The sequence below is a fragment of the Corylus avellana genome, chromosome 6, assembly GCF_965113065.1.
Source record: "Corylus avellana chromosome 6, dhCorAvel1.hap1.2, whole genome shotgun sequence".
NCBI lineage: Eukaryota > Viridiplantae > Streptophyta > Magnoliopsida > Fagales > Betulaceae > Corylus > Corylus avellana.
The window spans coordinates 27,837,325-27,854,547 of NC_142495.1; the positions used below are offsets into that span (position 1 = coordinate 27,837,325).

General features: G+C 36.8%; 2 protein-coding genes and 1 non-coding gene across 7 annotated transcripts; all 3 read left to right on the forward strand.

Annotated features, from left to right (window-relative positions):
* The first annotated feature begins 156 nt into the window (after positions 1-156).
* On the forward strand, positions 157-6,997 carry IDN2 (XH/XS domain-containing protein). The gene is made up of 8 exons (XM_059599910.2): positions 157-361; positions 1,296-2,217; positions 2,460-2,641; positions 3,046-3,135; positions 3,236-3,523; positions 3,972-4,181; positions 5,981-6,225; positions 6,719-6,997. The coding sequence occupies exons 2-7, from the start codon at positions 1,323-1,325 to the stop codon at positions 6,221-6,223; spliced, it is 1,908 nt and encodes a 635-aa protein (XP_059455893.1). The 5' UTR covers positions 157-361; positions 1,296-1,322; the 3' UTR covers positions 6,224-6,225; positions 6,719-6,997.
* A 1,327-nt stretch (positions 6,998-8,324) lies between these two features.
* Positions 8,325-16,734, forward strand: LOC132186104 (factor of DNA methylation 1). Of its 5 annotated transcripts, none has more exons than XM_088517302.1 (8): positions 8,325-8,653; positions 9,560-9,836; positions 10,867-11,015; positions 12,306-12,431; positions 12,561-12,773; positions 12,856-13,108; positions 13,738-14,410; positions 16,549-16,734. In XM_088517302.1, the coding sequence occupies exons 2-6, from the start codon at positions 9,581-9,583 to the stop codon at positions 13,084-13,086; spliced, it is 975 nt and encodes a 324-aa protein (XP_088373428.1). In that variant the 5' UTR covers positions 8,325-8,653; positions 9,560-9,580; the 3' UTR covers positions 13,087-13,108; positions 13,738-14,410; positions 16,549-16,734. The 5 variants fall into 5 exon arrangements, with proteins under 5 accessions (XP_088373428.1, XP_088373429.1, XP_059455894.1 ...); XM_088517303.1 differs by having other exon boundaries at positions 8,325-8,631; XM_059599911.2 differs by lacking the exon at positions 8,325-8,653 and adding an exon at positions 8,677-8,740.
* LOC132188911 (small nucleolar RNA snoR143) lies at positions 15,310-15,454 on the forward strand. The gene has a single exon (XR_009440970.1). It is a non-coding gene; the product is annotated as a small nucleolar RNA snoR143 (small nucleolar RNA).
* Positions 16,735-17,223: the final 489 nt, after the last annotated feature.

The following is a 17,223-nucleotide window of genomic DNA, read 5'->3' on the forward strand; positions in this document are numbered from 1 at the left end:
AAAAAATTCAACGTCTTTTCTCAACATGCCATGCTTGAATGGTTTAGGACTCGATTGATTACTGACAGTTCATGGTTAGGCAATGGAGGCGCCCCCAGGCTAGCATAAATGTTCTTCGTCGTTTTTCAACTAAACCACCAGACGCGCTCCAAGCGCGCGTTTCGTCTTTCGCTGTTCAGTCTCCCCTTCTCTCTCTCAGAGAGTCACAGGAACTCACACTTTTTGCAGTATTGGTGCGCGCACAACTCTGACAGCACCAAACCCACTTCACTTCCATGTCTGTCCCAGTTCCTTGATCAAACCCAAACCCCAACTTTCCCAAGTCTTCAAAGGGAGACCCCGGGAAGCTCCAATTGTGAAGGTGATCTTCTCTGTTGCTCACATTTTCTTCTTTATTTCTTTCTTTGCATGCATGGATCTGTTTGGATAATTAGTCTAAAATGCACGATCTGTTTGGGCTTGATTTTCTTTCTGTGTCTCAGTTCTGGAGTTTGAAGCTCCAAACTGCTCTGTAAAAGTCATTTCTGTGTTCCTTTCCGCCGATCCGCTTGTACTTTTCTTGATTCTAGTTTTTATTTAAAATTGTTTAATACGGAGTTTTAGGCAATAGATCATGTGGTTGGATTGAGGCTTAGTTGAGCTGAATTGGAAATGGGGTTTAAGAGTAACTTTCTGTTACTGGTGTCTGGTTATGTGTATTTTGAATGTTTGATGGCCGTTGGAATTATGTGAGTGTGCTAGATTGTAGTCTGCAAGATTATCTCTGGGTTATGTTTAAAGCTCAAATTTTAACTCAGTATGGTTAATTGGCCTACCAATTATATGGAGTAAATGTTTTAAAATGTAGTTCTTGGTATTGTAGAGAATGTTCCTTTGGTGGGAAATGGTCCTGCCGACAACAACAAAAAAAAGAGAGAATTAAATGTGGAAAATTGTTTAATTATTGTGAAAGCTCCACGCTGGTTAAGCCAAAATGTCCAATTTCTTCTCGGTTGATCAAGGCTCTTCCATTGCTTGGGGGGGGGGGGGGGGGGGGGGGGGGTGTTGGGGGGCGGTATTCAAAACAGTACAATATTGGATGAATTATAGCAGTTCTGCCTTAAACCCTCGATCATGTCTATATTCTCTCTTTTGCTCAGATTACACTAGTTTCACTTCCTAGTGGTAACAATTGAGAAATCATCTATAAAAGAAATTTTGATAATAACCAATAGAAATTATCAATGTAAGAAAAGCGTGAAAGCTGATTTTAACCTCTTATGTGTGTTTTTTTTTTTTTTTTTTCAATTTTCCAGGTATTTTTTAACTTTAAGGGAGTTGTGATGGGTAACGGCTCAGACACGGATATTAGTGAATCTGAAATGGATGAGTATGAAGATAAATCTTATGAAGAATTGAAGAGTGGGAACCACAATTTCAAAAACTCAGACGAGACGTTTGCTTGCCCCTACTGCCCGAAGAAGAGAAAGCGAGACTATCTATATAAGGACCTTCTTCAGCATGCTTCTGGGGTGGGCAAAAGTAGTTCGGATAAGAGAAGTGCAAAAGAGAAGGCTAATCACCTTGCTTTGGTGAAATATTTGGAAAAAGATTTAGCTGGTCCATCAAAACCTGCTGACAAGAGTGATCCTCCTATTGACTGTGACCATGATGAGAAAATTGTTTGGCCTTGGACAGGAGTTGTGGTTAACATGCCAACTAGACGGACAGATGATGGGCGATATGTAGGAGAAAGTGGATCCAAGCTGAGGGATGAGTTGAAAAGTAGAGGGTTTAATCCCATAAGAGTCCACCCTCTATGGAATTTTCGCGGTCATTCAGGAAGTGCTATTGTGGAATTCCACAAAGATTGGCCTGGGTTACATAATGCTATGTCATTTGAGAGGGCTTATGAGGCAGATCATCATGGGAAAAAGGACTGGCATACTAGTAATGGCCAAAAATCTGGTCTTTATGCTTGGGTTGCCCGTGCAGATGACTATAATTCAACTGGAATTGTTGGGGAACACCTACGAAAGATTGGAGATGTTAGAACTATTTCTGAAATTATGGATGAAGAAGCTAGGAAACAGGATAAACTTATATCTAATCTGACAAACATTATTGAACTCAAGAACAGGCACTTAAAAGAGATGGAGGAAAGATGTAGCGAGACTTCAGTCTCTGTTAGCAACTTAATGGAAGAGATAGATACACTCGTTCAATCTTATACTGAAGGTTTGTTTTATTGTATATTTCACGTGTTTACTTTTCTTTAATCTCCTGAACTGGATTGTGCAATGCAATCTACTGCACTTGTTGGGTTAAATAGAATATCTTCTTAGCTATTTACAGCTGTAGAGTTCCTGAATGTTTGGCAAATTCTAGTGTAGATTTCACCATATCGGATTTGTTATTATCAGTTATTCCTTTTTGGTGTCAGGCTGGTATCGATTAATCTGTGCCATGTTTGCTCACAGATCTTAGAAAAGTGCAACTGAGTGCGAGGGATCACTTTCAGAGGATTTTTAATGACCACGAAAAGATTAAGTTGCAACTGGAATCTCAGAAAAAAGAGCTTGAGATGCGTGGGATAGAATTGGAAAAGCGTGATGCGCAGAGTGAAAGTGAAAGAAGATTGCTCGCTGAAGAGATTGAAAAGGTATCATTATTTTGGGCTTGATTGCTATCACAATTTCCTTATATTTCGTAATTCACATGCTATGATTATTGAAGAGGTATATTTTCTTTGATTAAAAAAAGTTTATTCAATATTAGAGAAATGGTCAAGTGTGTCTAATTCATAATGCATATCCCAACATCTCAATGCTGCCTAGAAGGGGAAGAGCAACTGCATATTTTTCCCCCCTCGGTAAATATCAAATGTAGTAACCACAGAATGATTGATTAGAAAACTATTTGAACTTGATACTGTCAATGTAAGTCCTATTATTTGCTTAAAATTTATTCAACCAATTGCAGTGTTAGCTGAAATGTTTTTGTATGATTATATATGCATTTGGCAAGATGATATGCTTGACCACCCTGCTTTTGGTTATCTATCAGAATGCCATAAAAAATAGCTCTCTGCAATTGGCCTCTTTGGAGCAACAGAAGGCTGATGAAAATGTCTTGAAACTGGCTGAAGATCAGAAGGTCTGTTAGTTGTTTTTTAGTGCTTAAACATTAATCTCGACATTTCCTTCCCAATTTCACAGAAGAAAATCGGTTCTATGTTACTATTGATTTCATACAGAGGCAAAAGGAGAAACTCCATAATAGAATAATTCAACTGGAAAAGCAACTGGATGCAAAACAAGCGCTGGAATTGGAAATTGAGCAATTGAGAGGGCAACTAAATGTCATGAAGCACATGGGAGATGATGGAGATGTAGAAGTTCTGCAAAAGGTGGAGGCGATACTCAAACAGTTGCGAGAAAGAGAAGGGGAGCTTGAAGATTTAGAAGATTTGAACCAAACTCTAATAGTGAAGGAGCGCAAGAGCAACGATGAACTGCAAGAAGCTCGAAAAGAATTAATAAGTGTATGTTCTTTTCCCCTTCAATGAAAAGCTGCAAGAAGCTTCTAAACGTATGCATTTTATTAGAAGTTAGTAGTAGGGTGCTATATCATGTAGATTATGCAAATTATGATTTATTTATTAATAGTAGGATCCCCAGAGGCGATTGACTCATGAGTTAAAATGCCCTTATTTTTCAACCCCAAACTTATTAGATGACCCTGAAATTTAGAAGTTGTGGGTTTCAAATTCTGATTATATTAGAGTGACATACATTTTGGTTGTTTGTATAAATGCGTTTTTCACTTGGAATAGTGGGATGGCCAGTGTTCTACCCTGTTATACATTAATTTGGACTGTGGATTATGGGGCTGGCTTATTGGAATCTTCCTTATGTTCTGATCTAAGCAGTGTTAAACCTAATACTAGTTCCAATAGCATGTGAGGAAATACTAATTCTCTTACTTTGTAGGGCTTGAAAGAAATGGTAAGACGTACTTGTATTGGTGTTAAAAGAATGGGAGCACTTGACAATAAACCATTCCATGAAGCAATGAAGAGAAAGTATAGCGAGGAAGAAGCAGATATGAGAGCTTCAGAGCTTTGCTCATTGTGGGAGGAATATCTGAAGGACCCAGACTGGCATCCTTTCAAAGTTACTACCATTGAAGGGAAACATCAGGTGTTATTCTTAGATATCATAATATCTGCCTCTCCTAGATATTACTCAGTAGTTCTGGTTTAAATCTGTTCCATAGTAAGTAATGTATGTTATTTTTCGTGAATGTTGTGCATGTTGCATGTCTTTATCTGGCATAATGTTTCATTTTAAAGGATGAAAAGAAGGAATTTGATTGTAAGCAACAGAAATACATGCTCGCCCTCAATGGGCCCCTTCCAAAATAGGCTCACCAGAACACCACAATCCCCATGAAATTTAGAGTCCACTATCACTCTCCACCAAGCTTCTGACTCAAGTCTACAGCACCAAATCCATTTACCTAAGAGAGCATGATCGCCATACAAATCTTGGATCAACTCACCAGGTGATATTTGAACTCTTCACCTTGCCTACCCTATAAGAAATCACATTAGAGCTTCTTAATACAGTTTGCAACACTTGTAGGGAAAGGAAAGAGGGACATTAAGTATGTAGGTAAGTTGGATAGGGTGCTCTTGATAAGGGTAATCCTACCACCTTTATTTAAATACAACATTTTCCAACTAGTTAACCAAGGCTATTTTCTCGATAACACCGCCCCTTATATGCTTGGCCTTATAGGATGCCCCCAACAGAAGACCAAAATACTTCCAAGTGCAAAGACAACCCCACAACCCAGCACCCCAGCCAGCCTAACCACATTATCAACATTTCCCATAGAAACCTATTATGATTTGGCTAAGTTTGTCTTCAAACCCGACACAACCTCAAAACATAAGAATAAGCTTCGTAAATTGCATAGATGATTTGGGTCGGCTCCACAGAAAAACAAGGTATCACAAGCAAACAAAAGATGAGAGATATCAATTCCTATCCCCACAAAGAAGCTAAACAACAAACCTCCACTCATTGCAACTGAAATCATCATACCCAACGCCACCATCACTATAACAAACAACAAAGTAGACAAAGGCCCCCTTGCCTCAAGCCACAGAGCTAATAAAGAAGCCTGTGGGAGAGCCGTTCACCAAAACTGAGAAACACATCGATAAAATACAATGAGCTATCCATGAGCTCCATTTCTCCCCAAACCCGCACCTTCTAAGCATGTAGAAAAGAAAATCCTAATTAACATGCTCATAAGCTTTTTTTAAGTCCATTTTACAAATAACTTCCAGTTCTCCGGATCTCATTTTGCTATCAAGGCATTCATTGGCAATAAGAATAAGATCTAAGATCTTCCTACCTCGGATGAATGCATTCTGTGACTTCTCCGGGTTATTTAATTGTCAGTTATCAAACTTTCCTCTAAATTTGAGGGTCAGATTTCAAGTCTGCTTTAGTTTGGTTGTAGCTGCCAAATATTGTGTTGCTTGTGTAATTAGATAGGCTGAATTTTTTAATTAGGAGGCAAAGTCCCTTGTAATTGACATGTCTGAACTTACAATTTTTTTTTTTTTTTTTTCTAAAAAAGAAAAAAGAAGGTATGTCTGAACATATGACCTGCTTGCATGCCTGTCTGGTAGTTTATCAATGTCCTCTTATGTAGCTTGTCGGGAGCGTGTGCTTTCTGCTGTCTATCCATTTGTACTCGATTAGTAAATCTGCATTTGTTAATTGGTCTGTTGTGTGTACTTTGAGACAATTCTTTTAAGAATTAGAAAATCTAAGTAATGTTCAATGATTCTGCTGCCCAAATTTATTATTGAAACTTTTAATAGATTGGTTGCAATGATATTCTAATATTCCCATAGTACATATTTTCTTTGCTTCCCTTTTAACATGACACGGTTTACTTAAGATGAATGCCATTGTTTCAGCAAGCTATAGATGATGAAGATGAGAAATTGAAAGGTCTGAGGAATGAATTGGGTGATGAAGTTTACAAGGCCGTGACAACAGCTTTAATGGAAATAAATGACTACAACCCAAGTGGGCGGTACATAATATCAGAATTGTGGAACTACTCGGAGGGAAGAAGAGCTACCCTCCAAGAGGGAGTCACATTGTTACTAGATGAATGGGAGGAAGTAGTAACTAAACGCAAAAGGGGAATGCGTTGAAGGTTGGTATAAGTTTCAGATAGTTTACTGTGAAAATTTAGGGCTGATGCAATGGATAGCCATTTGAGATATTCATTAATAATATTAGATTTTGGTAGGCTAGCATGTATATGAGTTTTGACTTTGGCCTTTGCTACCTTTCTGGTAAGATTTAGCTACTTCTGCTAGGTGGCAGTCCTTTGGGAACTGACTAGCTTTTACTTCCTAGGCGAGGTGGCAGGCATCTTTATATAGAAACAATTGATTATTAGTTATAAATTTAACAGCATCAGAAGCATGAGTATGCACGCCAAGTTACTTCATTCTCTAAAAGGAGTCTTCCGCAAATATTGCATTTATATTCAGCTCAGATTGTATCTACGTAAATAGTCTATCTATTATGCTGAAGTCATAGATTTCTCTATTCAATAGCCCTTACATACCCATGATTTCAGTATTTTGTAAGCAAAGCGATATTGAATTTTTCTGATGTGGAAACAATGTTGCTGGTTGCAGGAAATAAATATCCGAGTCCCCAAATGTAGCAACTATGGAGATGGAATGATCTTGCTCCCCTTTACAAGATGGGGGAATGTGTCTAGGGCATTTCTTCTCTGTAAATTATGAAATTTCATGTTGTACCAATTCTGCTCTCCATGAGACAACTTCTTGTATGAACTGCATTCATGCACTCACGCCAACACTTGGCATTCCTGTTCTACAATTGATGGAAAACCTATCCGACAATGTAGCCTTTGATCTGCAATTTGTGTTTTAAATAAGCTTTTCCCTGTTTTTCGATTGTCAAGAGTTACCATTGTAGATCAAGTATCATTCAATTAGAACGAAGCCATCTATCCATGGCTGGTCACTCTGTTCATGGGATCTTGCTTTGAAGGGCTTTTTCACATAACTATTGGTGGTACAGGATTACTTGGTCTTTAGTCACATCAAGAATAGGCTTAGCCGCTTAGGTCTCTTGATTATTTAGAAATTCTGCACTTGCAAGTTCCTCCCTTAGGTTAGCTGAAAGCATTGGATTGGTGATCAAAGGAAAAGTCCAAAAATTCTCCCCAAGGAAGGCCTCATGAATTTGTGTTTCTGATCATGTCCTATGAATTTGGATAATCTACTTGCAACTGATGCTGTAGTAAACACCTTTCATCATACTTGGGGTGCATTGCAATTGCTGAAATGTATTCTTATAACAGTTACAACTTCCTTTAGAAAGCATTATTAAGGTGCCTTCTTGGCAGCTCTGATCGTGAATTTAGAAGTGTAGTAGCACAACTGTGACTAGTTGGCCAAATTGAAATTTAGAAGGGGTGCCTGGAAGGGCCGACTAATATGCCTGCAAAATCTAGACGAATGGACTCTTAAAATATGCAGCAGCTGTGGTTATCAAGGCATGAAATGGGAAGGTTACCCCTTTTCTGGAATTTCCCATATTTCGTTTTAACACAAACATTAAAGAAAGAACTTGGAGAAACCCTTCTGAGATGCATAATATCTTGGACGAAGGTTCAAGAATGGTTCTTAATAATAGTGTTTTTGAGTTAAGTAGTAAGTAATGCTAGAAATTATATTTTTATTCTATGAGTATCTTACAATACTAACCTTTCATCTAACCCTTCAATAAATCATTATTTAAAATAATAATAATAATAATTCAAAGAATTAGTTAGAACTGTTACATTAGTATTGTGATATAAAAATGTAATATATAATATGACTTTTTTAAGCGTTTTCGGTATTGAATGAAAATAAAGTTATGTAATACACCACACTTTTATCTTACTTTATTGATGTGACATTGTCTATCAATTATTAAATCAACTCCTTTAAAAAATAAAAAATTAAACAACTAATTGACAATATTATATCAGCAAAGTAAGGTAAAAGCATAATATATAACATTTATCTTGAAAATATGACCTGGTTCTTTGTATTTTTCTTATCCATATTGATGAGGACAGCAAAATTTTTTCCCAATGCAATGTGATTTTTCATGTGATTTGTCTTGCCTTAGTAAATTTGAGTATACATCGAAACATACCTTTTTTTTTTTGTTGTTGTTAGATTGTTTTACACCCAAAAAACTGAGCCAAGATATACTTTCTCTTGTAAAATTGTTTATCCAGAGTGTAGGTTCTTCTGCATGCATGTGATTAGCCCAGTCTTACTCGAGTTTACTTCACTCTTATATCCTATGAACACGTTAAATGCATAAAAAATATGAGGAATAACATAATCAAATTTATCTCTAATGTTAGAGGTGTAATTCACATTTCTATTTATAGAATGAAGTCCGTAATTTCTTAGGGCTTTGTCCATATCAAAATCTGCCACCTTTTCTCCCCCTTCTCTGCCTTTCACTCCAAAGCCACTCACTGCAGAGCTCCATAGCTGCACAAAGGCTGAGCTTGAGAGTAGAAACCATTTCCCCAATAAGTATTGTAGTCTCTTTTCTTTGTTCTTTTTACTTGGTTTCTGGGTCCAAGTTACTTTTAGTGTGTAACTTCAAAACAAAAACAAAAGGTTGCATTTTGTTTGCCATTTTATTTGATTTGGGTGCAATGGATATTCCTGATTTGTTTGTATTTCCGATTACTTCCGTGATTTATGTCGATTCTGATTCGATTATGTGTGGTTCTCGAGCTTTCTTAAGCAAATGTCTACTTTTATGCTTCCTTTTTGCCTTCTTTTCTTGCCTGGGGGTTTTGGGAGATTTGGGTATTTGGGAATCGTAATATTTTTATAGTTTGTTATCCATCATGATGATGAGGATGGTTACTATGATTAAGATTAGGAAACATTATTAATGTGTTTTATTTTCCCATCTATTTATTAATATTATTTGCTATTAGATTAATCTGCCCAAACAATTTTCTATTCTAAGTTTTTTTTTTAAAAAAATTATTAGCCTAAATTTCCTCATCTCTCTCGCTCTCTCTCTCTCTCTCTTCAAGCCGTGAAATATTCCAACTCTCTCTCAGCTAAACTGGACATTCTCATTTTATGAAGCCACAAACAATTAATCAGATATTGGAAATTCCCATTGTTTCCTGTCAATTTGTTGCGTAAAAGATGTTGATTAAAACGTTAGGGAAGCTAAAGCTTGTATAAATTTGTAACTTACGATGGAAAAAGAAGCAGCTTTTACCTCTGTTATTTTCCACTTGTATAAATTGATGGTAAAATGCTCGTATACTTTTTACATCACAAACCTCTGTTTATGCATAAAATACCCTCAAAATATCCGTTTTCTAGATGCATGAAGTGCTAAATCTGATACCTTTGGCTTTACTTCATGTAATGGTTCAATTTGCTTAAACTTGTTTTTGACTGATGCTGCAGGCCCCTCAAATATTTGTCCAAATGTGGAACAACAACTATGAAGAGGAACTAATCAAATGCCGCAGATTTGCTGTGGGCCTTGCAAAGGAGATTGATTACAAGAACCTAAGGTTGTTGGAGATGGAGCATAAGTATAATGAGACAATGGCTACCGTTTGCAGACTTACAGAGGAAGTTAATTCCAAAGACAAAAGTTTTTTGGAGATGGAGCACAAGTACAAGGAGTCCTCCGCAACTGTTAAAAGGCTGATGAATGAAACAAATATGTTGCATTCAGGTATGTTATTCATTTAAGTTATAGAAGAAGCTCAGTGTGTCACTCCTTGATCATCGTTATCATGTCAAGCCTAATTGCATATATTCATCAGGCACTGGTAGGTGTTGTATTTAGTAGAAAGATCAAAGTTCTGAGATTGAATGTCTCTAAAAGAGGCTTCTCCTAGTTTTTTGACATCTATAAGACAATGATAAAAGTTTCGAGGACCGCAAGAGGACATTGGTGGAATTTAAGTCCTTTTTCTTTAATAATCTTTTTATTTGGACATCTGCGTTTTTAGCTCCTTAGGTGTTTAGTTTTCATGATGTCATTTTTTTTTTTTCCCCTTTGAGCTAGGTGTTTCTTTTGTATACTTTCTCTGTACCCGAGTTGCATTTTTCACTTTTAATGATATTTCGATTACTTATTAAAAAAAAAATTAAGATAATGGTTGTGTTTTTCTTCATGAACCATTTTCTACAGTTAGATTGGTTGTGCAGGACTGAAATTACGGTTTACTTCTCATTGCCCATATGAATAGAATCTTGTAGGAAAATATTGCGGCAAGATCTTCTATTAGTTTCTAAGTGACAAACCAGGAACTGTGTTCTCTTTTGCTTTCTGATACTGCAATCCAAGTTTTTTTCTAATTTCAACAAATTTTTAGAGATAATGTGAATCTGTCCCTATGGGAGACAACTTTGATCTATTAATGCTCCTAAAGCACGCCTGATTCTAAACTATGCTTAGTGGATGCAGGCTTGTCAATAGCATTTCTCCTAGAAACAAGCCACTTCAGGATATTATTGTCAGTCTCTGAACTTAATTTCTTGGACACATACATTATGAAGTTTGAACATGTCTCTGAAAGGGTTTGTTCCCTCCTTTCATGTTAGTCTCACTTCGATTCGTTCAGCTGTTCTGTGTCATTTACACCTATCAGTGCACTTACAGCTCGCATAGCCTTGCAAAACATTTAGATTTCTCTGGCATGTGTTTGATAAAATTTCCTTTGAATTTGTGTTTAACCCATACCCTTTCATTTCCCCAGAGATGCAAATAACGCAGTCCATCAACAGGAAGCTGAAAGAAGCCTTGAAATGTCAAAAGAAAGAACTCGACCAGCAAGCCAGAGAATTGAAGGAGAGTAAAGCTCACAAAGACCTGGAGCGAAGAAGTTTTTTAAACGAGATTGAAAAGGTTAGTACAGTAGTCAATAGACACCAAAGCATCTCTTTGAAAACTTCAATATTACAAGAATATTAAAAAGAATTACGTTGAATTGGCTCAATTGTACGATTGCATTCAGTTATTAATAAGATTTTTTTAAGCAGTTATTAATAAGATAATATTAAGCATGGAAAAGTGATGCAGCATCAGTTCAAGCCTTTGGCAACTTTTGGTGTTGTCTTGTCATTATCAAATTTCAATCTAGGGTGTGAATGGGAATGCTTATTCAAATTAGCATAGTTGTCATTGTTTATAGCATTTCTTTACTTTTAAGTGCAGTTACAGCATCTTAACTATAATTTTGTATAGAAGACCATCAATGGTGGTGGCTTAGTGGTCTTAAGAAAATATCCAAAATGTTTAGGCATATACTAGGATGAAAATTTGACTCCCGAAATAGAAATCTTCAATCTTATTAGTATTAACCGCCTTAAGTCTCATTGATGTCCTAGGCTGGGCCAACCTATAGTCTAGTTGGACTTGAAGGAGTGCATGTGGTTTCCACTGTCTAGGTCCCTTTTGTGCGGCTCCCAACGTGTAGAATAGCTACAATTGGACTCCCCCGCTTGCCTTTTTTATGAGAAAAAAAAAAAAAAAAAAAACTATAATTGTGTATAGAAGGATCTCAATTGATTCTCTTTTAAGTTCTTAAAGTCCTGAGCAAGCTGCAGTAATACATTTTCTTACTGCTGACTGTGTTAGTTGTATGACTGGTTATTAGGAGCTACATTCTATGTGGTATTATAGGGAACTCAAAGAATGTGCATAAACTGTGCTATAAAGATCAACCTATCAAAAAAAAAAAAACTGTGCTATAAAGATCAACACTCAGTAATCCTTTATACAAAAAGCAATATAGTTGAAATTTGGGTCTAAATACCCATTTCAGTCCCAGCTTCTCCTTAGATTTTCTTTCTATCAGATTGTAACTACTGCTCCACAATTCTACACTGTATCTATCAATATCGGTTACATCCAGTGAGCCTGCACTGAAAGGCAACCTCTAGATCTACTTTCCCACCGTTAATACATTGATGTCTCAACCATGCGCGGTCTCCTGAAGTGCAGGAAATAGTGTCATTCTAATCAACTAAAATGGCTCCCAAGTTATGCTTCACAGAATCTTTCTTATTTTTATTTATATTTTAAATTATTTTTCATGTCTTCACATTAATGTTTTATTATGTGAATAAGTTGGATGATGCACTCAATAATATACACTTGAATCCATAATAAAACATTCGATTGTAACTCATGCAGTTGAAAGAAGAATTGCAGGCTCAAGAGGAAAAGACAGATGCAGTAGAAAACCTCAACTCTGTTCTGATGGTTAAAGAGCGTATGATCAACCAAGAGCTACAAGAGGCTCGCAAAGAATCAATAGAAGTATGGCTTTATTCCCCCACTTTTTGCATACAATTTACCAGTTGTTTCGCTTTGCTAGTTCCACCTCAAAAACATGCTAGTAAATACAGGTGCTTAATAGTGTGATCTCATATCTGTTTTGCCATGCAGAGCTTGCAAAATATGTTGACTGGGCGATCAAAACTGGGAATGAAAAGAATGGGGGAGGTTGAATGGAAACCTTTTGGAGATATATGCTCACTGAAATTCCCCGGTGATGACTGGGAGAATATATCTGCTGAATTATGCTCAAAATGGCAAGAAAAGTTGATGAATCCACATTGGCATCCTTTCAAGAGAGTCATGGAAAATGGTGAACCCCAAGTATGTTCATATGCCTTGGATGCTTTTGTGACCTTTTAATTTTAGCTGTGACTTAAGAATACCAGAAAATTGTGAAATGCAGGAACAAATAGATGAAGACGACAAAGACCTGCAAGAGTTGAAAACTAATTGGGGTGAGGATGTATACAAGGCTGTTACCAAAGCACTGCTGGAAATTAATGAAGTCAATCCAAGTGGGAGGTATGCAGTCCCAGAAATTTGGAACTTAATGGAGGATAGGAGAGCCAGTATGAAAGAAATCATTCAGTATATAATCAAGCAATTGTGGATTCGTAAAAGAAAAGCTTGCTAATGTTGGCACCAGGTCTCACTTTGTAAGTTTTCTTCAATTCATACCGTATCGTTTTCGCAATTGTTGTTTAGTCTTCTACTGTCCATAATGAGGCATAATTTATGGTCTAGCTCAGTGCAACATCCAACAATGATAACACCTTCTGTAACACTATATTAGAGAGCCTATTGGAGATTTGTTTTTGCCTTGCTTGATTTAATTCATGTGCCAAGTGTAGGAATCACAGCAAACAAAATTTGGTACTAAAATATGGTTCAATGCCATACAAAGTACTAAATAGAGAAATTAAAGTTTTTTTTTTTTTTTTCTAATTGCTGTGTGCTTTGCCATGGACTTTGTCATGTTATTTGCTGAGTGGATCAGATTAGATATGGGTTTGTTTCTTAAAATTGTCAGTACTTCAAAAGAATGGATGAGACGAATTTCAGGGGAAAAAAGGTTTACAGGAATAGTATTAGGGCGATATTTTCAGTGCAAAGATCTGTTGCTTTTAAGATGATTTCTTTTCGGTCATTTCGTGGTTCAAAACATTGGCATGATCTCCATTTCTGAAGCTTTTATCTTTTTCATCTTCTTAATCCAACATTTACATAAATTTCACATTAAAACAATCTAAATATTCTTATGAATTTTTGTTTGACTTCCCATCAGGTACAAAGGGATGTAGCAGAAGCCTCACTTAGTGGTTAGCAATATGAAAGAAGAAAAATTGATCCTGCAGTTAGCAGAACTGAAAGAGACATTTAGTTTAGTGATTGAATCTTCAGTGTTTGACTACTTTTCAACACAAGATTGATCCTACAATGACATGTATGACATATCATCTCAACACGGATAAAGTATATACTTTTGGACAACAGTTGAGAGACACATTTTATGAATGCTAGGTGCAGCAGCACAATCTTTTCCGGTAGTGAAAAGGGAAAACGACAGTGAAAAATTTATGGCGGAATGATGGAAAAACCATAAACAAGAAGACAGGGTGGTTTTTATTTTTTGTAAAGAAAGTGGTGTACCCAAGAATAACTCCCAGAAAATAGGCTTTTTTTGGACCCAAAGTTAGCCTCAACAGTCTCATTTCTTGCAAGTCCTCTGGATCAACTGAACCCGGCTAAGTACGGATGGACAGCCGCACAAACAATAGTAAGAAGTGTGTACAATATCTGAATCACTGGCTCTTGGATTCCTAATACTTATTTATTCTTGGGGGCTAAGGGACGTTTGTATAATAGAGTGAGGGTTACGAAATCAAATTAGTTATTTCATGGATCCCCCTCTTTAGTGGACCACGAAAACACTCAATAAGAAAGGACTCATTACCAAGGTACGCATCATTTTAACCGAACAATTTTCTTCTACAAATTCGTTAAGTTTGTGGTATTCTTCAACTAATATACTTACGAATTAAAGTGACCGGCCGAAACTTGGTAGGATGTTTTGTGCTTAACATTTCTTCTTCTCTATAGGTTCCTTCAATTTAGGATTTGGTGTGTGACCAATTAATTCTTCATAACATGTTTTATTTTTGAATAAAGTAACATGTATTATTGTTACTTATGTTGGTCGTAGATAGATTCAATGATTAATTTAAAAAAGAAAAATATTAGGAGACGAAACGGGAGAATAAAAAAGAATTTTGCGTAGTTTGAACTCGCGTTCAAGAAAGAGGGTACTTTTGTCAATCTGCATCTGACACAGCTGGGCCTGAGTTGGCCTCCAAGCGGCCCAGATTGTCCAGTTACCGCCCTTGAAACCCTAGAACTCATGCGTGCTTAGATATAAAACGTCTTGCCTCTTAGTGGTAACCCTATTACGTCCTCTGTGTATTGCACGGGATCTGGATCTTTGTTCTCTGGTTTTCTCATAGAAGAGGGTCTGGCGATGATTACAAAGAGAGAGGCTAGAGTGGGGTTTTCCTACAAAGTGAAAAAAACCCAGTTCGATTTTGAGGAGAAAGACTAAAGGGTGCCGCCGACCCCAAAAGGGAAGGCTTCGGCGTCTCAAAATTTGTCTCTTTTTCTCTTCCTCTATCTGGGTTTACCCCCACAGTGACTGATCTTCCAATTCTTGTACACTTGATATGAGCCCCAAACCCTTAACATAGTTTTTTATTTTCTTGTTTTTGTGCATCTGTTGTGTTTGTTGTGAGAAAGCACTTGTTTGCTTTGTTTTCTCACTGAAACAACGGTGCGTACAGAGAAAGCCTTTTTGCTACTTCGCTTGTTTCCCTAAACAGGTTTTGGAAACAAAACCTGCTTTTGGGAGCCTGCGGGTGCGATTGGGCAGCGGCCAGACAACCGTAGGGATGGTTTCCACAGGTGACGGGTTTTGCTATCTCGTTTCATCTACTAAATCCCATCTCACATTTCCTACATTTTTCTATCTTCTGCAATTATTCTTTGTGCTGGTTCAAAATTGTTAGATTTGTTCTCAGTAGTAGTCATTTAGCAAATTGTGAACTCGAACCAATGCATTAACAAACAACTCGAACCAAAAACAAAAGAACATCCCAGAACTCATAAACTGACATATTTGGTCTTGATAAGAACATAAGCCGAGGGCTGTAAACGACTATACCAAAAATGATTTGGACCATAGAAGTTAGCTCGAGCAACAGTGTTGGGAAACATATTTATATTTTGGAACATCGAGTGCTCGATGGTTTGCCTAAACGACCTCCTCGACCATGATTGCATCATGTTGCGGCAAGATCCATCAACATGCTTGTGGTTGCGGGTTATGAATGCTGGTGTTAATTATGTCCTCGACTCAAGCATCCGCAGGAGATGCAATAGAGTTGTTAGAACCATCGGGTTGGCCCATATTGTTGCAGAGAGGTCCCAACCTAGCCCCTCGATCGTGTGCTTGTCCCGCTGCTCTTGTTGGACCTCACTAGAAATCTTGGAGTGCAGCCAAAGAATCTCACCCACTGATCTTTTGTGGATTTAAGCTATAGGGATTTGTAGTGTTTAGGACCATAGGTTTGGTGGAGATGTGCAGTGGTGGTGGGCATGGTGGGTGGTGGGCGATTGGTTTGAGAGAGTTGGCAAAGGATAAGAGTGTTGTCCTGATGTGTTTTGGTTCTTGATGGCTTTGGGCTTTGATTTATTCTAGTTAACTGGTTCCCTTTAGTTTGTAGTTTTTTCGACTTATTGGCATGCATCTTGAACTTTTGAAATTGCCATGAATACATAACTTTGCTAGCAACAAAAACATTAACAATCGATCTAAGACATAAAAGAACAATAAGGTGAGAATAGGTGTAATTATTAGAGATCATGTGGGAGAGGTGGCTCCAATCCATCAATAACTGACCCGGTTGTTGCAGAGGCTATGGCAACTGCAATTTTTACTAAAGATTTGGGGTTGCAAAATGTTGATGCTCTTTATGTTGTGCAGGCATGAGATAAGAGTGAATGAATTGGTGCTTATATGGTTAACTTATTGAAGATATTTGAACAGTTTACAGGTTTGACAAGTGAATCATGTTAGAAGGGTTGCAAATGGAGTCGCTCACATGCTAGCTAAGAAAGCACTTACTCACTTTGACGAACAAGTCAATATGGAGGAAGTTTCTCTTTGTATTCATGATATTGTATTTGTTGAACATTGTGTTCAAGTTCATCTCTATAAATTGAAGATTTGATAGCCCCTTTTTAAAATTTTTTTAAAAAAAAACACACACATTTATGTCATATTAAAACACACACTTTAAAAACAAAACTAAATTAAAACAAAAAGTAGCATCTAAAATGCATTAACAAATGGATCCTTTAATTATCATATTTATTTATATTTGCAAATTTTAAAAGAAATTTGGAAAATTGAAAGTCTACTACAATCTTTCCAAATTTCAAAATTAAAACCTTTGTCCCATTATATGATCAAATCAAACATAGTTTTTTTTTTCCATAGTTTTTTTGTAATTCAATCTATTAAACTAAGATTCATGTTAAAAATTACATGCTTTCAATGGCCTCTTCTTCATACTTAAAAGCTAATTCGACCAAAGGCAAATGCACAAGATTTGAAATTGGCTATAAATAACAAATTCACTCCCTTTCTTCCTCTCATTCGAAGATAGTTATAGTCCTAGCTGTTGGAGTTGCAATTTGAAAGTAAGAAGTAAAAACATGT